Here is a 22171-nt window from a genome sequence, read left to right as displayed (position 1 = left end):
ACAACTGATGCAGCATTCCAGGGTCATGATTGCCATTTATGCACTTCACAGCTGGCTTCTCCCAAGCAGAATCAGTGGAGAAGCCAGCAGTAAAATTGTGAATTGCACATATGATGTGAATGTGATATGAAAAAGAAAGTACACTCTCCTTGAGTCCTATGGTTTTATTATATCAGGATATAGCAAAAAAGATCTGTTCCTTAGCAATTCTTAGAAGACAGTACCGTAAATACAATGCAACAGCATTCCCCAAACTTTGCAACTTGATGGCCCGGCCTGGTGCCGGAGTGGGGGCTCATGTTAGTGAGAAGCACTCCATTTGAGTAAGTGGTGAGCAACTCATGCAAATGGAATTTCGTGCATAAGTAGAGGGTGCTTGTGTTCATGCCTGAAGCTCCACTCACGATTGGGGGGCACTTGAGCAGAGGGTGCTTGCGTTTGTGCATGAAGTTCCACTCATGTGAGTGGAAGGGACTTGTCCTTGTGTGTGAAGATCTACTTGCCCAAATGGAGAGCACTTGCGCTCATGCGGAAGGTCCGCATAAGGGGAGCTTTGCACCTGAGCGCAAGTCCCTGCGGCTCATGTGAATAGAACTTTGTGCCTGAGCACAAGTACCCTCCACTGAAACGCCCTCCATTCATGCGAGTAGAGCGTCACATGTTCACACATTTGCTCATCTTCTCCTGTGGCCCTGTTTTTAACAGGCTATAGCCAAAGCCCAGAGGTTGGGGACCCCTATAAAATAAGATGAACAATAACACATGACATATTATACCAGTGATGGCAAACCTTTTTGGCACTGAGTGCCCAAACTGGAACACGCGTGCATGCACCGGAAATTTGAAGACCAGCTGGCCGGCAGGCACATGCCTAGCCATTTGGGGGGCTGTTTTCAGGATGTTTTTGGACTGTTTAGTGGCTGTTTTTTGGGCTTGAAAATGACCTGGCTTTTGGTCATTTTCCAGACCATTTTCTGGCGCTCAACCAAATGGCACCTGCAAAGAGCAGATGGCGACAGCATGCATGCTCAGAGAGGGTTCTGCGTGCCACCTAGGTTCGCCATCATAGTATTATACTATGTCATCATTTATTTTACAAAAAGAAAGACAAAAGGGAGAAGCCATGTATAAAAATGAAGTGCACCCTTACTATTTCCATAGACATGAAGTGGTTAAATAATAACTAGGTGCTGGTAATCAAGTGCTGTTGATCAATTGATTTCCAGCAAATATGACTATCTCTATTAAAGCTGAAGTTTTAAGAACTGTTACTTTTAAGACACATAATTTTACAATGCCCTGATACATAAAAGCACGGAAGTCAAAGAGGGCATACTTCTTTACATGATTGTATATGATGTCTTGCAAAACAACTGCAGCAGAAATGATATGCTATGTCTACCACAATCATGTGATGTCTTGCTTAATGATGTCTTCCTTAGAGATGGAATTGCTTCCCCAATTGTGGTAGTTAAACAATTACTAAATGTATGCTAGCAGCATAGGCCAATAATGCTTACATTTCTCCTTTTCTGCACTCAAGTCACCACAGCCTCCATACATTCTCAGGTTGTAAGGGACTTGGTGTAAAATAATGAATCAAAGTTGGAAGGTATATTTCAAGATTTGGGGACTATATCTGGTTTCCCTCCCCCTTCTTAAATATGTTTGTTATATATGATTGTCCTGAATCCAATGCAACAGAAATGGCACAAGCTGTTTATCAGCTTTGGCTGATGGAGGGGGTTCATCTCTATATGAATGAGTTTGCTTTGGTGAATTGTGTACCAGTAGTCTCATACAAGGACTACTGCAAAGTATTCCTTGTGTTGCAGCCTTTAAACTTAAGTTTGCAAACCACAACTGATCTAGAATTGTTTTTATGAGTGATTAATGGGATCTTCTTCAGTTTTACATTAGTCTCACGCTAAAGCAACTTTGCTGGTTGCCCAGATTAAGATGCTTGCAACTGTGTATTAAAACTTAATAGAGCTTAGGCCCATGCTTCTTTTAAGCCCTTTTACTCCATTCAGCATCACACTGTTAGTCATTAAAGAGGCACCTTTTACAAATCCTTCCAAAGAAGTTGTTATTAACAATTTGTTGTTGATTAACAACCCCCCCCCCAACTTTTTTCAGAGCATGTCTATATTATCAATAAATTTCTATCTAAATTTAAACAGGTCATTTCCTTACTATAGTTTAAAAGAGTTTCCTGGCTTTGTGGACCAATGGGTGGGGATAGAGGCAGCGAAGACGGGATGTTTCAGTGTGAGTGGTGGGCAAGTGCACACACACGTGCATCTCCATTTGTGTGAGTGGCAGGCACATACACACACATTCACCTGTTACTCATGCAATTGGGGATGCGCATGTGTACACCCACCTGCCATTTACATGGCCCAGTTCTGAGCGGCTCAAGGGTTGGCAGTAGGCTGTGGCCCAGGGGTTGGAGAGCCCAGGTTTATAATATTTTCCTAGGACTTTTAATGCCCTTATTTATCTACTAGTTTTTAAATTTTTAAATGTATATATTGATATTTTTACTGTACCTTGCAAGCTGTACCCAGAGCAGCTTGCAAGGTACAGTAAATGTAAAATGCAGAATGTAAAAAACTACATATATTTAACTACTATTTAAAAATACCACAAAAATACTAAAAAGATACATAAAGATATATACATATATTAAATGCCGGGTAGACATACAAAGGTGAATATTTACATATCACAAAAGAATATATGAAAGATCGCTGTCCTAGAGTTTTGTCTGTTCCCTTTTGCCTATTAAGAAACTTTGCTTGTTATAGAAGCAATTTTAAGCAACAAAATGTTCATGTCTCCAGTTTAAAAAAATGAAAAAAAAAATATTCTCTCCTTTTAGGAAAGGGATTTTCTTCTACAGCAAGCAATATATCTTGCATCAAATAAAGTGATGTGAACCATTCTGGAGAGGAAAGAAATTCTGAAAAACAGAAGTGTAAGCCCAGTTAGCCTGAGCCCAAATATATTATATTTTAAGAAGATGAAAGGCAGAGGAATTATTATTCAACAATGAAAACTTCTATAATAATTATTCTCTTTGTAATATCACTAAAAATAACAGAATTGCTTGTTTTGATTCCATCTTTCCTTTCAGTGGGAAGAGAAGCAAAACTCTTATAATCTTTTTATAGCACTATATTATAAAATATAAAAGAAAAAGGCAGAACAAATTGGCCTACAAGTAGTATCTCAAACTGTACATAGTTAAAATACCTTAATTGGAAAACATTGTAACGGAATATCACAGTGAACTCTCTTGTGCTATCCAGATCAAAGAAAAAATAACCAGGCCCAAGGAGGTTTCCTGAATGGTCAGTTGGTCCTCAGGAAAAAACAAACAAACAGAAAAACAAAACGAAAACAAGTCCTTAGTGGGCCAATGATAGGATACAAAACAATTTCATCGATGCATGAAGTTTTTTTCTAGGGCTGCTGGCGTCCTTTGGATAGAGTGAATGTTTCTCTTCACCCTGTCTTCAAGAGAGGAAGTGGATGCACTTTCCAATTTTATATTACTGCAGGTCAAAGAAATAAAGAAGGGCATTAAGAATTAGAAAAGTGTCCATTTTGTCTCAAATAACATTTCTCATTAAAAAAAAACAGGAAGTAAAAAAGGGGAAATTAACAGAATACTTTAAAAAAAAAACCTGTTTAAATGCCCTTCTAGAGTGGGGCAATGCAAAACATGAACTCTCATGAAAGAAAAATCTATCTTGTTTTCACATTTTTCTGTAATTAACTAATGCATGATTAACTAATGCATGATAAAAAAAGGGATTTTATTGAGAGTGAAACATTCCTTCCCAAATTGTTAAAGAAACCTCAACTTTTGGAAAGTTCACAGAACTGCTTTAAAGGCTGCATCCAGCAGTCTGCATTTGCCACTTTACTGGCTGTTCCAGCAGAAGCACCATCTACATGCATGTACAGGTAGTGCTCAACTTACAACAGTTCATTTAATCACTGTTTGAAGTTACAACAGCACTGAAAAAAGTGACTTATGAACGGTTTTCTGATGATTATTGTGACATCTCCATGGTCATGTGATCAAAATTCAGATGCTTGGCAACTGACATTTGAAGGTTTCAGTGTCCTATGGTCATATGATCTTTGGTGAGCTTTTGACAAGTAGGAAGCCAGGTTTACTTAACAACTGTGTTACTAATTGAACAATTGCAGTGACTCACTTAACAACTATGGCAAGAAAGGTTGTAAAATGGAGCAAAACTAATTTCACAACATCTCACTTAGCAATGGAAATGTTGGGTTCAATTGTGGTGGTAAGTTGAGTTGAAGACTATTTGTAGTCAGAGAATCTAAGTCACTGTTTCTCAGACTTAGCAAGATATGTGGACTTCAATTCTCAGATTCCCAGACAGTATACCTGCAAGGGAATTTTGGGAATTGAAGTCCACATTAAAGTTGTTGAGGTTGAGAAACACTGAATAAAAGTATGAAACTTCCAAATGTGTCTGTTTTAAAAGTTAAGGAAAATATTTTCTCCTTATAGGTAATACTTTGGTAGGCGAAACAAGCATGCAGCATAAAAATACTATCAAACCAAAATATAGGATGTTGCTGCTTTATATCAAGTGTAATGATCATTTGAGTGTTTTAAGGAAGACTGAACAGGAACTTCTGTGTTCAATATATGCTGTTCCAATTGAGCTATGGCTTCTTTCCTAATTTTAGAAGGAAGGGGGGTCACTCACTGTATAAATTTCCCATTGGACTGGCGAAGTTTTTCTAGAGCTTGCTCTTTTTCTTCTTCTTTTCTATGTTTGTTCACATTGTTTTTCCTTTCTTCTTCTCTCCATTTGGCATTCTCCATCATTTCTTTCCGTCTTTTCTCCAGCTCTTCTGCAGATAATTTTCTGTTTAAAATAGATTAATATGATTTTAGACAGGACAGTGGCTTTTCAAATGATAATCATCATTATCAATCTATGGAGTAATCTTTCTCTTGACTATTGTATGTGGAGAAAATAGAGTTCTCCAGTCAAAACACACCAAGTGCCAAAATAGTAATTAGGTTTTTGGCTAAATTCAACCTAAAAAGGATCCTACTTCTGCAACATATGAATCTTAAACAAATTTATACCTTAAATCTGATGTAATGGTTGACTTCATCCAGTGCATCAAAAGTATTTAAAGGATTCCAAAGTGCTTGGAAATCAGCAGGAAATAAGTGCAAAAATTGAGTCCCAAAAGTGCTCCCTCCCTCGCCCCCCCAAAAGGGCAACGGGACTTTGTTTTTTCTTAGGGGAAAAAAAAAGTGCCTTTGCGACAATCATGATTTGGATGACTGAGAATCTCCTTAGACATGCAGAGATTGAGGCTCAGTAGTATCCTAAGTAATGTAGATCATTCACCCATCAAATTGGAAGAGATTGGTCTTAAAAAGTTGGACATTTGGTTTCTTTAAATAATGGCAATAATGATAATGATTTTTTAAGTAAGAGAAAATTGCTGAATCTCATTATTTTTATAAACCATTTTATTTAATTGCCAAGCATTATAGCATGCATGTTTTTCAAAATATTCTTTCTGCAATACATTATATATTTATGTCACAATCCACTGAAAATACACCAATACCATATCCATTCACATACCTTGAAGTCTGGGGTTTTCTATATTGGTGCTCCTTATGAAAATTTTTATATTCTGTTTTTGCTTTTTGTTCCATACCATTGTCCCTGCAATTCAAAAAAATGTCTTTCCTCCATGAAAATAATAATTCATTATTAAAAATTATTTACTGTAAACTGTTCTACTAATCTTTTTATCTTAAACTATCAGTGACTGCACTTGCACTTTCAACCCAGTGACTGCACTTGCCTTTTGAGGAGCAACATTCCAAATCAAGATTTGATGGTGGTGGTGAATTTAAATATTAATATTGTTATTAATTCTAAACAATGAATATAATTATTCCATAATTCTGAAAATATTTACATTAAAAATTACAATGAATAGATGGCAGAATAATGATCTTTCAAGTAGTCTCAGTCCTTACATTTTACTGTATGCAAAAACCTCCTAATTTAAAATTTGAATAATTCCACTGCAATTAAGATAACATCTATCTTAGAAAAGGATAATTGGTTGCCCAGTTTTTGCTTACTGTTTACTGTCTCTAGGTGATCTTGATCTCTTATGCCTGCTTGATTCGTGATTTGTGTTCCTATTGACACGCCTTTCAGGAGACTGGCTTTGTTGCTCTGATCGTAAACTATGTTGGAACATCCTTTCATGGCCACTATCACGAACCTAACATTATGAGAAAAATGCCATTCTCTTAAAAGAGTTTAAGCATGGAAAAATATTTCTTTATTAGAGAATAAATATTGCTATATTCAACTGACTGCACACAGATGTCCCATACTGTGACTGTGAAGATATTGGCAGTTAATCTACACTAGCAAAAAATTCAGTGACAATAGGTGAGTTTGCATACTTCATGGCCTGAGTCAAAGCCAATAAATAGCACCTCTATTTTATATTATATAATACATACTACAGAATACAGTACATACTTGCAATCCATATCCTGATCTTTTGGGATGGAGATGTTCTACTTTCTCCCGTGACCTAAAGCAAAAGAAAATTAAATTCTTATACTTCATCTGTGTGATAGGTCTAAGTCCCTTATTATTTTAAATGTGTAGGTAGTGTACATACCAATTCCAGCCCATATGAATAGAAACCCAGCATATACGGACACTAGCTCAAATATGAAGATAAATATATCATTTGTGGCTCCTCTGGGATATGTAGAATACAATGGTCTCTATCAAGATACACTAACCATCACAGTATAGGTAGTCCTTGCTTAATGATAACAGGGGCTGTAATTTCTGTAACTAAGTGATGCAATTATAAAGCACAATCTCATGTGACCCATCACTTAGTAATAACAATCCTGAGTTCCCATTCCCATTGTTAAGTGAGGACCATGGGTTTTTAAAGGAGGACTTCCTTGCAACTTTCTGCCAGCTTCCAAGAAGTAAAGTCAATGGGAAAGCCTGTAGGAAGTTGCAAGTTCTAAGCAGCCAAGTGGACAGGTGACTGGCTGCTGCAGTGTAATCAAAGCCGGTAGGTGCTGCAGAATGTAAGGAGCACAAATGGCTGCTGCAGCATGAGCATAGCTGGGTAGGCATGTGCTACTGAGTAAGATCAGGGATAGACTGCAAAGGATGCACGCTATAGTGTATTTTTGTATTCTGCAGTTGGGTTCCTCAGGAGAACAAGTGGTTGGAATGACTTATGGTAGTGACTTGAAACTTTTCCTACTGGCTTCCCTATTGCCTAACTTTATGGGAAACTAGCAAAGATCACACAAGTGGTAATCGTGCGACCATGGTATACTGCAACTACTGGTATTTTAAGTGCAAGCTGTTTGCCAAGCATATGGATTGTGATCATGACTGGGTGGGGGTTATGATGGCTGGAACTCTGAGAACAGGTTATAAGTACTATTGTTCAGTGTCTTCATGATTTTGAACAGTTGCTGAACGAGTCTACATATGCCACCTTTAAAATAGCAAAAGGCTCTTTATACAGTAGCGTTTATTTGTGAGGGACTGAGTTCCACTCCTTTCTCTGCAATTATGAACAGTAGTGTAACCCAACTTCTAAAGTAGGATGAATGAATAAATGTATAACATGTACAAAACATACTTTGTTTTAATCTCTTCATCTTCACCACTAGTGGAATTATGGTGCCTATGTTTCTTGTGTTTCTTCTTCTTCTTCTTCTCTTTCTTTTTCTTCTTCTTCTTCTCCAAACTGCTTTGCAACTGGAACATTTGAAAAAGGAAGTAAAAGTTTCATAATAACTAGAGTTTAAAATATGAAACCAATTCCTTTTTAGCTAACAGGCACTTACTACAATTTGAGAACATATTTATGGGCATGCTCATAAAATGGCTGCCATAGAAGGACCAGTCACAAAGAACCATTGCTCAATATTCTTGTATTATTTCAGAAAACTTTATATTTCAATGTTTTTCTAATACTTTTCGTGAAGATGTTGATGAAAATTTTGGTTGCCATAAAAAGAGTAAAGATTTATAGCAATTATTCTACATTAATTATATTTGGAATAATTTCATATCTTCAAGTAGTGTTACTTAGAAATCTTACTCCAGCTACAATCTTGTACAAGACTATTTGGGAAAACTACATTCCAGTTTGTACTAATTTCTAACATTTTTTGTTGTAAATATAGCAACTATTAAAAGACTTTGGATTTGATTGGGCAACTGTTTAATATTTTGTTGAGTCATTAATACTGTGTATTATTCTCTTTCTCTTTAAACCAAGATCAGCAGAGACTAAATTAAACTTCATACTGTCTATATATACTCTAAACTCCCAATTCTGTCCATAATAATTTGATGTTATAACTATTTTATTTTTAAATACTTGATCCACTTTTTTTATATACCACCCAGATGGCAAACATACTTAATACTCCTGCCTTCCCCTATTTTTTCTATAACAAGAACCTTGTGAGATGAGTTGCATTGAAAGAGAATAACTGGCCCAAAGTCAGGCAGCCAGTTTTCCATGCCCAAGGCAGAACTAGAACTTAGTCTTCTGACTAAGTACATCTTAACAAGTACATCAAACTGGGGGAAAAAAGCCCCATTAAATTTTGTTCAATATACGTAAAATTGTCATCCTGGAATTCAGAACCATTTGGATGTTTACATTCAGAGCACTCAGCATTAGCATACCAGTTCTTTGATCTTCTTCATTTTTACAGGATTGTTCAGAACGTCACGTTTCTTCTCTTCCTCCCTCTTCCTATACAGACAAAATATTAATTTATTAAGTAATGTTCATATGAAATTCACATATTATACTTCAATACTATACATTTGTGATTAGAGGTTGACACCTATGATCTTCCACAGGTATTGGATTATATCTTCTACAAGTATTGGTATTAAATTCTATCTTTATCAAAACTTGATTGGCTTTATTTATTTTGCTTTTACTGATTATAATTGGATTTAGATTATCTTATATAAGATTAGTGACCAGATTTCCTAATAAATAGATATAGTTACAGCATCTGAATACTCAAATCTACAGGATTAGCATCTCTGATCAAATTTAGCACAAAATGTCAGAGAAGCAATGTAGACATTAATGGGAATAATTGAGGTTTTTAAAAATGTTAATATCAGGGACACTTCAATACTTTCATTTTATAAATCAACCAGGCCATCACCTCACTTACTCATTCATTTATTATTTATTTTATTTATATACTTTCTGCCACTTTTTCACACTGAAAAGAACCCTAATTACCTTATCATAAAAAGAGGGTCTTCCCGAATCTTGCTAGCCATATCCAAGGCAGAATTGGCACCTGTGGAGGCAAAGATAGAGCCTGGCAGAAGGCCAGTCTCAGAAGAACAGCCTGCCTCCTTGTCCTCTGTTGTCTCGAAGACATACTTGTCAACTGGGCGCCCCATAAGGTATTCATCTCTGTTCACCATGCCACCTGGTCCTTGATACATCCATTCCAACTTTTCATCTTTTTTTCTAATTTATTTGGAAAATATTAAAAAATATTTTTAAAAACTTAGTCAGAAAAGAAGATGCAAATTAAAAAAAAAACCAAAGAATTACTGTAATAGGTAAATCCATCTTACAGCAGAATATTTAATATTTCTTGGGGTCTGAGGTTACAAAGAGGATGAGAACACATTACACATGTAGATAAGTCTAGAACTTGGGATGAGTTGGGGGAATGCTAAATGCAAGAAATGAAATTTTAATTTCTGAATGTGAGAAAACACATGATGATACTTATCAAAATCATAATTTCCCCAGGGGTGACAGAAGTGAAATACAATTGTTAGAGGAAAGGGCAGCGGTGCAATTCAAATAATTTAACAACCAATTCTATGCCCTAATTTCTCCCAACAACCAATTTACCAAACTGCTCAGAAAGTTAACAACCGGTCCTCCTGAAGTGATGCGAACTGAAGGGATACATTTTATTTTTCCAATGATCTTCGTAGTTTTATTAAATGAAAATTAATATTAATTAAAATACATTTTAATTGAATAAAAAAATCTTTATCAAGAAGCATTAGATTTCCAAATGAGAATCTTGTTTCTGTAACTATCCACTTTTTAAATTTGAATTAGAGAAGTTCATCAATTTGGCTGCTAAGAAGTCAAATGCTATCAAATTTTAAGTACTATAATTGGATGATAAGGTCAGTGTTTAAATCTTCAAACTGAAATAAACTAAAATTTCAGTCTTTGTCCCTTCAAATTTGTCTTAAAATATAATTTGGATAAGATGATGGCAGTGACAAGGGAAATGCATTTCAAATATACAGAACAGTATCACCTTTAATTACTTTACATTCTAGAGTTTCAATCTAGAAGATATTATGCCAGTCACTTGCAAACCAGGATATTATGCACAGATCATATATATGTATATATATAGATCACTTAAAGACAGTTAAAGATGGTGGCAATACTCCTTGCCTTGTATTTCTTTTGGTATTAAAATGTTAGCTGAGGTATGCTTTATATCTTTATCTTTTTATCTGTAACAAGTTATGAAACCAATATAGTTGCAAAAAAAGCTTAATAAAGATCTAAAAAGGATAACACATAGTACATATAACAGAGCCAAGTCTTAAAATAAGGGTACAGATAGCTCACAAGTACAATGACAATGAAAAATATTAAGAGACAATAATGAAAATGCAAAGCTATTTTGCACTCAGTCATCTGTAATGAAGATAAATGTTCCATTAGGCAATTTTGAGAGGCAGAACTGACCCTTCAGGAAGAAATTCTGTTAAATGTTAATCAGTTAACTCTTCAGATTTAAATGAACTGAATTTTAGGATGGTTTAGCTAAGTCTTCAATTATATTTTCACTAAGAAATCCTAGAGAACCGGGGAAGTGCTAAATAACTAGAAGACAGTAAATGGTTTTAAAATCTTTAACAAGTTAAAACGTGATTCGAAAGCACGTAACAATAACTTGTTTATGCTTGAAAACAATTAGCAGGAATTACTATGGAAATATCAAGAACACATATCTTGTTTGAATATTATATCATTTTGAAATTGAATAGCTTTGTTAAGCATTATGGGAATGCAGAAGACATAGTATTTTTTTATTTCAACAAATCTGTTGAAAAGGCAAATTCTGACTGAACATTCAAAGTAAATAAATATTTCAATAATGGAATCAATTATCCAAAGATGTAATGTTTTCCCTTTGCTCCAATTCTTTAAATAGAGACTAAACAGTCTCTGCCAGGGATATTTTAAAATGAATTAGTGTAGAGAATTGATAGCCTAAATAGTTCTTTACTGTGCTATAATTCTATGTTTACAAACCAATAAATCCAACTTAACATACTTGACAGCTCCTACATCTTCTGCATAACGCTGCATTTCTTCTCGTGCTCGCTCTTCATGCAATTCCCGTTGTAGCTCTTCAATTTTCTTCCGTTCAGCTTCATGTTTTTGTTCCGCTTTCCAAACTTTTTCCACATTACGGAGGGTTTGTGGGTGCCAGCTTTTTTTAAGATTCTATAGACAAGATTAGGCATTTAAATTTACCTTGATTTAATCTGAAAAATTCCTCTACAAAAGCTGTACTAAATAATATCAAATATCAGCCAGAAAAATATGGGAATACAAACCTCAGTGAACTAAAACTAAGTACATAGACTCACCAACTAGATTCACACATCATAGAAAGTTATGCTTTTCTTACGTGGAAATGGTTGAATATACCATTTGAATACTAACTGGGATCACCACATACATTAAACCATAAACCATAGCTTGTAAACAATGGCTGATGTATAGTAAGTTGCTAAAGCAAAAGTAAACAGATTATGAATTGGTGATATGTGAAACAGTAGCTAAAATATCACACTTCGATTATGACAGTGATAAGCCACTCAGGTTGCCATAAAGATGGTCTTTCCCTCTAGCAAGTGATTAAATTGAAGAAGGTATGCTGCTGTCCCTACCCCATTTCTTCTGAACTGCTTTTCATAACTCTGAATTCCAACTGAGCCTTTCCCCCCAACTCAGCTCTCCACCCTTAAATACGTCCTTACATTTCAATAATATAATTATAAAATTATGTATTATATATTATAGTATATAATTACATTATACGAAATATCCCTATATTTTCATCCAGATGTATACATAGTAAGTGAACCCCGAAGATAAGAGAGATAAGAAATCGGCTTTTCGTTTCGATTAACTCTTATTCAAGCCAATTCGGACTGGTCCCCAATTCTCGATTCCCTTCCCAACCCCCCATCCGCCGCCCTCTACCTCGGCTTCTCTCAATCCCCTCTTTTTTCCTCACCAGGTCGCCTCCCCCCATGGCGACAGCTCAGTCTCCGCTGCAGCCGCAACGCAGCTCTTCCTTTCCTTCGACTGCTGAGCGTCTTCCTTTCCTTCGACTGCTGACCGGCGTCGAATGATGACGTTATATTTTATACCTCTCTCAAACGTCGGTCCTCCCAAAGCGGAAGTGATGGATTTAAAAAAGTGTAGATGTGTATAAAGTTTCCTCTGTCGAATCTGCAGTTTTTGTTCCTTTGTTGGGAAAATTGATAATATTCATTATAATGAATGATCTTGATATGTCAGATAGCAACGCATCATCCCAGGCTCAACTATCGACGATGTGAATAGTAATATAATATTTGGAAGTGGGGAGGCTTAAAGGAAGATTGTTTGCATCTCATTTTTATACAGTTTGTAAGCAGGTAGCAGGAAATCTCTTGCCTTTCATCCATTTTTAAGCCAGTTCAATTGCTGCGATATTTCAGTCCATTCAGAAACTACTTTTAACTACCTATCATAAGGTGACCAGATTTTAACATTGGCAAAGAGGGACACCATTGACGGAGGGGAGGGGTTTCTTGATTAAAAATTTTTAAAAAAAGGTTTTAAAAAATCCTATCCTTCAAATTGTCTTCTGATAACATTATGGACATGTTCACTAGTTTTCTAAGCAGAAGTAATGGCTTCTAGAAGTAATTTGCCAATTGTCTTCTTCTTCTTCTTCTTCTTCTTCTTCTTCTTCTTCTTCTTCTTCTTCTTGCCATTATCTTCCCCCCCTCCCAAATCACTGCCCCAGCTTCCAATCTACCTGTAATCCTGGGGGGGGGGGGGGATAAGGGACATTCTCTCCACCCTTTTCGCTTACACTGGGACTTGGGGAGCTTAGCAAAACTGTGTTCTTCTTGCCTTGCAAAAATTTAGCCCCAAAAGGATGTGGGAGAGGAACGGACACATTAACATTTTAATAATCTTTCACTCATTGTTAGTGGTTTGCTGAGATACATCAGAAACTCCTCTTCAATATCCGCCACATGAGGATGCTCTGTCCAGAACCCCTTAAAAATGATACCTGCCCAAGCACCATGGGAGCCCAGGAAGATCACCAGGGGAGGATTCTCAGAAATCATGATTATCAGTCCCAGACCATCAGCTTCTTGTTCCCACATTCAAGCCTATCCAGTAGGTGGTTCTCCTGAAGAAAACCCCAAATTCCTGAGCTGGGGTTGGGAGAGGATTAAACTAAGCACAGAGAAGGTGCCCTGCGCAAACAAGCCCCCAACTCACCGAGCTTATAAGAAAAGAGTCCCCGAAGCCTCCCTGCCCGTTATCCTTGTTAGCCCTTGACATTCCCCGGAAGTCTCCCCACTCTACCTCCCCAAAAATGAAAGTAGCGGCATCCTGTTTTCCCCCTCCTCGAGACACCTCATTCGAAGGAACGAGGCGACAGGATTGAACCTTCTGGCCAGCAAGAAATAACCTTTTGGCTTAGCGACGCGGGCAAGTAGAGGAAGTGCGCCGTGTCCCGGGAGGGCAATAGTTGTTCTGGGGCTTGGGATGAGGGGGACATCGTTCAGCGCCGATCCACTCTTCCTCGCCAGCGGAGGTGCTGCAGGAGAGTTGCCAGCTGTGCTGACACGTGCGTTACAAGGGAAATGAATATAACAAAAAGACCAAGGAGTTCGCTTGCATTGGCCGCAAAAGCGAAAGTTGTTTGAAGTGGGAGGAGCTCGCAGCCCAGGGGCTGCTGATCTCTTGTGCAGAAGGGGTGGGGGAGACAGGGGATCCCAATCTAGGAATGAGCTGTCAAGCCAGACAAAATGCAACCCCTTCCTTCCTCCTCCTCCGTCACTAACAGCTGGGGGCTCAGGAATCGGAACGAAAAGCCAGTCTGATCTTGGCATTGCAAACTCACGCACATACCTACCGCTTCCCACCACCAAAAAAAAAAGCAGGATTATAGTTAGCCGAACAATTTAGAGGCTTCCACTGTTCCTCTCGGTTCCGTTTTCCTTAGAGGACTTTGCAAGACCCTAGTCCTTCTCGAGTACTCTTGCGCTTCAGTCCTCAGGATTCCCTGGCCACCATGGCCGGGTCATCCCAAGCGTGCACGACCCGGAGCTCCCTGCGCCTAGCTGCGTTGTGCACACGCGTGGGCATTCAAGGAATCTGGCATTTTTTTTAAAGGTTACAGATCCTCTGCAAATGCCCTACTGCATCCCGGCCATCTCCAATGCAAGGGCAGCAAAGGGCAGCCAACAAGGGCGAGGCTCTTTGATTGTGGGGAGGGGGTGGTGGGGGAAGGTCTTCGTGCTCAGCCTGAGCCAGAATAATTTGCACTTTTGGAAGTTGCGCTGTTCAAGGGAAACCCGTGTGACGATGGGCATTCGGTTTATCAAAAGCGCCACCGTCTTTCTCGCCTGCCTGTCCCCTCCCCCAAACACCTTTTTTAAAAGGATTTTTTGCTCCGGGACTCTTCGCCCAGTTCTGGATTCATCAAGGAAACATCTGTCTGGATTGTGTTTCTGGATCTGGGGAGGGGGCATCCAATGCTGATTGTCCTGTGCATTGCCCTCCACCCACCCACCCACCCACTGTTGGCTGTGAAATACCATCTCGTTCCATGCCACCCAATCCGGAGTTCTGTAAAACTTCCAGCCCGCCCGGGGCAAGTCGGACATGGTGCAGCCGGTGGTGGGCAGGAAGGCTTCGGGTGGCGGGCGGCCGACAGGAAGAGCCAGCGAGGGGGTGGTGGTGGCATCTTGGGCGGTGGAGCAGAGGTGCAGAAGCGCCAGCAGCCGGGCAGCCTCCATCGGGCAGATGGAGATTAGAAGCAGGGTGGCGGCTGGGGCTTCGGCTGCTCCTAGCTCTCGCGTCACTTGTTGGCTGCCCTTCACTGCCCTTGCATTGGAGACGGCCGGGATGCAGTAGGGTGTTTGCAGAGGATCTGGAACCTTTAAAAAAACCGCCGGATTCCTTGAATGCCTAAGTGTGTGCGAAACGCAGCTAGGCGCGGGGAGCTCCGTGTCATGTGTGCTTGGGGTGACCCGGCCATGGAGGGGCAGCAGCAGCGAGCCGGGCGGGCAACCTGCTTGCTGATGAAGATGCGCTGGACGCGGCAGGGGCCTGCGGCCAGGAGCAGAGCCAGCCACTGCTGCAGGGATCGGGAGCCAAAAAAGGGGCAGGGCACCCTTTCTACAAATATCGGGACTTTTTAAAAACGCAGCGGGATGCGGGACAAATTATTTAAAATCGTGTCTATCCCACGAAAAGTGGGACGTCTGGTCACCTTAACCTATCAGCCTAGCCAGAATTCAACAACCAAGACTAGGGAAAGTGTGAAGGAAATAAATTCTCACAGGACTGGGAGCATGATAGTAAAATGGACACATGAAAGGATTATTCAAATACAGGTACTCCTCAACTAACAATAGTTCATTTATTGACCATTCAAATTTACAATGGCACTGAAAAAAGTGATGTTGGAAGAAAAATTCCAGGTCCAGTTCCAAGCTGGAAGAAAAGTGCTAAAAATAAAATGGAGGCTGGAGGCTGATTGGAAAGGTTCCCTTTATTGATGAAGCAGAACTACCAACCACATACAATTCTGGGACAGCTGACAAAATGGAGCTTAGAGTGAGTGGATTTTATATCTTCTGGATTCCTGTGGGTCCAAGTAGGGGTCTTGGCTGGCTGTATAGGCAAAAGGGGAAATGCAAATCCTAATTTTGTCAACCTTTTGTTTGTTGCTTATCTGAGTTTCTGTCTTGACCCAGTCTTTCTGAATGGATTACCAAATCTGCATTTCTAAAACCTGGTCTCCTCAGTTTCTGCTTGGGGGCAGGGAAACTGGGACTTGTTTCTGCCCTGTAAGGTTTTTTTTCCATTTCTCCTTTAGGGGAAATATTCTATCCTGCCTTTTTAATATCCCCCAAACTATTTCATTCGGGAGGGGGCTTCCCACAGTGACCTATGCCATTTTTCAGTAATGACCTTTGCAGCATCCCCATAATCAGGTGATCAAAATTCACATGCTTGGCAACTGGTTCATATTTATGACTGTTGCTGTGTCCTTTGGAAGAAATGTCCTTCTGGGTTCAGTTCCAAGTGGGGGGAAAGACACTAGAAACATAGAGGCTGCTTGGAAAGATGGTTTAATGGTGAACAGGACAACAGTTTCTCGCGGATAAAATTGCTCGGTTTCGGGCGGACTTGGACTCCAACCCTGCAGAACCAGCCGAGGCACTAGGGGATAATCTGGTAGGTCATTGCTGGATTGAGTTTCAGGCTGTTGCCCCTGAGGACGTGGACAAGGCCATGAGAGCTGTAGGTGCCTCCACATGCGTGCTGAACCCGTGCCCCTCCTGGCTGGTTGTTAACAGCAGGGAGGTGACACAGGGCTGGATCCAGGCGGTTGTTACCGCCTCCCTTCGGGAGGGGGCCTTTCCCCCCGCTTTTAAGGCGGCGGTGGTGAGACCCCTCCTGAAGAAACCATCTCTGGATCCAGCCGTTCTAAACAACTATCGTCCAGTCTCCAACCTCCCCTTTGTGGGGAAGGTTATTGAGAAGGTGGTGGCCTTTCAGCTCCAGCGGTCCTTGGAGGAAGCTAGTTATCTTGATCCATTCCAGTCTGGCTTCAGGCCTGGCTACAGCACAGAAACCGCTTTGGTCGCATTGACCGATGATCTCTGGAGAGCCAGGGATGGAGGCCATGCCTCTATCCTGGTACTCCTGGACCTCTCTGCGGCTTTCGATACCATCAACCATGGTATCCTTCTGCGACGACTGCGGGAGGTGGGGGTGGGAGGCACTGTTCTACGGTGGTTCTCCTCTTACCTCTCGGACAGGTCGCAGTCGGTGTTAGTCGGAGGGCAGAGATCGACCCCTAGGCCCCTAACATATGGGGTGCCGCAGGGTTCGGTCCTGTCCCCCCTACTTTTTAATATCTACATGAAACCTCTGGGCGAGATCATTCGACGGCATGGGATAAAATACCACCAGTATGCGGACGATACCCAGTTGTATCTGTCCGCCCCGTGCCAACTCAATGAAGCGATGGATGTGATGAGCCAGGGCCTTGAGGCTGTTAGAGACTGGATGGGGGTTAACAAGCTTGTGCTCAATCCGGATAAGACCGAGTGGCTGCTGTGCTTCCCTCCCACTAATTGGCCAAGTGTTCCATCTCTCAGGCTGGGGGGTCAAATACTACGCCCCTCAGACAGGGTCCGCAACTTGGGAGTCCTCCTGGACCCACAGCTGACCTTTGAACACCATTTGTCAGCTGTGACCAGGGGGGCATTTGCCCAGGTTCGCCTGGTGCACCAGTTGCGTCCCTACCTGAACCGGGAGGCTCTCACAACAGTCACTCGTGCCCTTGTGACCTCTAGGCTGGAGTACTGCAATGTGCTCTACATGGGGCTGCCCTTGAAGAGTATTCGGCGACTTCAGCTAGTCCAGAATGCGGCCGCGCGAGCGATCGTGGGTGCACCTCGTTTCACCCACATAACACCTATCCTCCGCGAGCTGCACTGGCTACCTGTTGATCTCTGGGTACTCTTCAAGGTGCTAGTTGTCACCTACAAAGCCCTTCATGGTATTGGATCTGGGTACTTGAGAGACCGCCTACTGCCAATCACCTCCACTCGACCAATTAGATCCCACAGATTAGGCCTCCTCCGAGTTCCATCAGCCAGTCAATGTTGACTGGCAACCACGCGGAGGAGAGCCTTCTCTGTGGCAGCTCCGACCCTATGGAACGAACTCCCCGTGGAGATTCGTACCCTCACCACCCTCCAGACCTTCCGCATAGCCCTTAAAACCTGGCTGTCCCGACAGGCCTGGGGCTAAAGACCTTAACCCTGCCCGAATAGTATGAATGTTGTGCTTTTAATGATGTATTGTCTTATATGTAACTTGGTTTGTCCTCCCCTCCCCCTGAACTGTGAGCCGCCCTGAGTCCCCCCAGGGAAAAGGGCGGCATACAAATAAAGTATCTTATCTTATCTTATCTTAACATGGCTTGAGCTCCTGAACAGAAAAGGAGGATCACATGCTTCAGATGTTGAGTGAAGAAGAAAAAGAGAGTAAGATGCTGAAAATTCCTGGTTTTATGCCCTCTTTGGCCTTTGCTCTTGAGCTTGTATTCTGATTGGTTGTCAGATCCTATGGGGCCATGCAGGGGTCTCTTCCTTTCTGTTGTCTATGCAACCATGTGGTTTGTTTGTTAAGATTTGTGCCTTCCCTAACTTAACTGAGATTTGTGCTGGGAATGCCTAAGTTGTGTAAACATGAGAGTTCTCTCCCCCCCCCCACTGTCTTATTTTCCCTTGTCCTTGTGTATACATGTGTTTTTGTGCACCCTGGAGGTAATTGTAACTATAAAATGTCTCTAATCCAAAAAGACAATATTTTTAAATTGTTCAATGAAAGAAAAGAGTAAACTGGCAGAAATTGCCTTCACTCCATTTGTTGACCCCAGAAAACTGAGTGAAGGGGGGGGGTTACTTTGTGTTTGTTTGGCCAACAAAAACAGAGTAAAAAGAAGTATTCTTTCTTCCTTCCCTCCCTGTACCTTAAAGTACCTATTCGAGGTTACGAGGGAATATTTTAAGCTCATTTACAAGAAAAGTTTCACCCTTGCATTTACTGTATGTGTTTAAATGATTTTATCTGTTCATCTCTTTCCTGTAGCATGGGAATCCAGACCCCATTTCACATCTGTGATATCCCCATATTGTTACCAGCTTATCTGTTTAGTAACTGCAATACTGATATTTTTTTTCCAAACTCTGCCTGCAAGCTATCCCCATTCCCCCCTTACCTCTAATCCTCCAGCAATGCCTTTTCTGTGGGGGAGGGGACCCTTGTTCTCATGTCTTTCAGCCCTGAGCAGAGCAAATGGATCCAGATGCCTCCACAGAAGACCTTCCATTCACCAAGCCACCAATCCAGCCCTCCACTGAAAGTCATCACAGTAACCAGAGTGGAGCAGACCTTCCCAAGCCTGACATAGCAGCAAGCCAAGCTTAATGTCATCCAGCAGACATTAAAGAAAGAACCCTGAGATGGACAAATAAAGACTGAAAGATTCTTTTCAATCCCCAGAAGACAGCTGTAAAGACTATGGGGGAGGGTGGACATTGATTGTAAGGTTTTCTGTCTTTGCTTCCTTCACATAAATTCATTGTAAGGTTTATTTTCTTGTCTCATTTATAGTGTAATCAGTTTAATGTATTCATGTAAGAATTGTATTTGAGAGTGGCTAGCCCAGCAAGTTCTTAGATTTCTGTCTGGTGGGAGGGAAATTTCTCCAAAATGTCTATATTTTCTGTATTGTAGAAGCAGCTGTGGGGAGAGAGAGGAAGGGGGAGAGGGAGAGAGAGAAACCCCATTCAGAATTAGATTGAAACTATCTCCTTGACTTACCTCCACACAATTTTTGCCCTGGCACTAAAGCCCAAGCAGTCATATCTCCCTGCTAATCTCATGGGAGAGAGGAAATTCCCCTCAGGCAATTCCCCCACTTGAAGAGCTAGCAGAAAGGATCTCCAAAACCCAAACCTTGATTGACTCACTAATGATGCTGCCCAGGTACCTAGTAAAGCAGGATGTGTTACACTGGTGGTCTCATGAGTAGGAATCCTAGGGCTCATTGTGCGTAATTTTAAAAATAGTAAATAGCTTGGCTTGCACACTGGCTAAACTCAGTTTGGCCTCACTAAAATAAGAGCTAGGGCAGGTTCAAGAACCATCCCTTGGAAATGGGCAGCCTGTAGTTATTTAAAAGGCAAAATCTTGGCTGTGAAGAATTTTGGGACTTCTGCTTGCTTGTAACCTGTGTGGAAGCTCAGAAAAAGTGGTATCTGAAATTAATTGGCATGGAAAATTGGATACTGTAAATTTCTTTCCAAAACTTTTCCCCTGGCTGCTAAACCTTCATGGATGAAAGCTTGCTCTGGGAACCACTTCTGCTGCCAGCCTTCTATTGCCTCTCTCAATGCCCACCCCCTTTGCATCAGAAAAAAAATTAAATCTCCCTGATCTGACTAATTTTAATCTTTTGCCAAGAACATGTGTCTCCCACTCGCATATTTTTAAAAAAGGAGGGATTGTAGGAAGTTAGCACCCACCCCTCTCCTAGAAAAATGAAATATCCTAGGAAATATTGAAAAGGCACAATATTATATTTCCCTGGATCAGAAATGGAGAAACATGTTTTCAGGCAGAAAACAGGCTCACTCTTAATAGCCCCCACTTTTCTTAATGACCCATTAAGATGCCCAAGCCAGTCTATTCTACATAATAAAGAGTTCTCCCCTTCAGATCCAGAGTGATGGGATTAAGGCATGATAGTATTAGCCCTTTACCCAACTCACCAAATGGCATCTGGAAACTCAAACTTGGCCCCGTGGGAGTCTGACAACCAATCAGAATACATTTCTTACACAAGAACAGGAAACAGAGAGGAACAAAGAGTATAAAGCCAGGAACTTTCAGCCCTTCTTTTTCTTCACTTCTTCACCCAACATTGAAGCATGTGATCACCTTTTCTGTTCAGGGCTCAAGCCATGTGGTCCTGTCCACCATTAAACCATCTTTCCAAGCAGCCTCCATGTCTCCAGTGTCTTTTTCCCCACTTGGAGATGAACCCAGAAGGACATTTCTTCCAACAATTATTTGCTTTGTACATGACCCATTTGTTTGTCCTTTATATCTACATGCTTGCTTAACTATAATAGCACTGGGATGATTTCCCTTACATTTCTTTACAGAAACACAACAGATGGGAGCACAAACTAACCACCTGAACTGTGTCCAACAATGCAAAAGCCTAAAATGTTGTTCATTACTGTGCTTAGATTTAGAGTTTAGTATGCCATGTGACTATAGCTACTGTGAATTGCTTGTCTGTCAATGGCTGCTGTACAGGGGTGGGTTCCAGCCGCCATTACTACTGGTGCGTTGCCCCAAAAATTTTGTGTGGATGCACATTTGCATTTAAAATTATCTACGCATGCACACATTTAAAAAGGAATAAAAATTATATTTTTTCAGTGAAGATTGTTTTGCATTTGTGCAGACAGAAAATCAAGATGGCGCCGCCGAGGATAGAACTGGTGCAGTCACGTGTCTGCCAGAGTTATTACCTATTTGGCTGAATTGGACCGAATAGGTAGGAACCCACCTCTGCTGCTGCTATGTTGCTAATACTACTACAGATATGGCTGGTAGATTCCTGTTTATAATTTTGGAAATGATTCTGTGTATCCGCAATTGTGGTTTTATGGCTGCAATTTTAACATTAACGTGTTCTGGAGTTAGATTCAGCCAGTTCAAACTAGTTTGGGCAAACCAGATGTTAATTTTAATCTGGTTCGCCGAACTGGTAGTTGGAAGGAGTGACTTCCAGGTTGCCTGTAGGGCCATTTTTCACCCTTGGAGGCTTCAGAGAAGCCACGGGGGGGGGGGGGGCTGTTTTCGCCCTCCCAAGGCTCCTAGTAAGCCTCTGGAGCCTGGGGAGGGCGAAAAAAGTGTCCATCCGCAAAAATGGGAGGGGGGAGGTTGTGCATGCATGCATGTGGGGGGGGGGTCACACACATAGCATTATGGGTGTGGCACATCAATACATGACCCCCCGTGGTCCCCCTGCTTTTGGCACGCAGTTTGTCGCATGCCAAAAAAAGGTTTGCCATCGCTGCTTTATAGCATTATTTATGAATCACTATTTCCTGGTGTAGGAAGCCCCCTCCCTCTTTAT

At 40.9% G+C, this 22171-nt stretch overlaps 1 protein-coding gene across 1 annotated transcript; it reads right to left on the bottom strand.

Annotated features, from left to right (window-relative positions):
- Nucleotides 1–1278: 1278 nt before the first annotated feature.
- CWC25 (CWC25 spliceosome associated protein homolog) lies at nucleotides 1279–12550 on the bottom strand. The gene is made up of 10 exons (XM_032237393.1): nucleotides 12434–12550; nucleotides 11462–11634; nucleotides 9370–9606; nucleotides 8790–8859; nucleotides 7729–7847; nucleotides 6585–6639; nucleotides 6173–6318; nucleotides 5661–5744; nucleotides 4758–4919; nucleotides 1279–3560 (listed from the first exon to the last, which is right to left on the bottom strand). The coding sequence occupies exons 1-10, from the start codon at nucleotides 12449–12451 to the stop codon at nucleotides 3446–3448; spliced, it is 1179 nt and encodes a 392-aa protein (XP_032093284.1). The 5' UTR covers nucleotides 12452–12550; the 3' UTR covers nucleotides 1279–3445.
- Nucleotides 12551–22171: the final 9621 nt, after the last annotated feature.

This window comes from Thamnophis elegans, chromosome Z (assembly GCF_009769535.1).
Source record: "Thamnophis elegans isolate rThaEle1 chromosome Z, rThaEle1.pri, whole genome shotgun sequence".
In the NCBI taxonomy this organism is placed as follows: Eukaryota; Metazoa; Chordata; class Lepidosauria; order Squamata; family Colubridae; genus Thamnophis; species Thamnophis elegans.
This window is presented reverse-complemented; position numbering and strand designations above follow the sequence as displayed.

Coding starts and splice junctions, on each gene's coding strand:
- CWC25 (XM_032237393.1), bottom strand. Junction 6,319..6,584: donor GATCAGGATATGGATTGCAA/GTATGTACTGTA, acceptor TCATAATGTTAG/GTTCGTGATAGTGGCCATGA. Junction 5,745..6,172: donor TCACCTAGAGACAGTAAACA/GTAAGCAAAAAC, acceptor TTTGAATTGCAG/GGACAATGGTATGGAACAAA.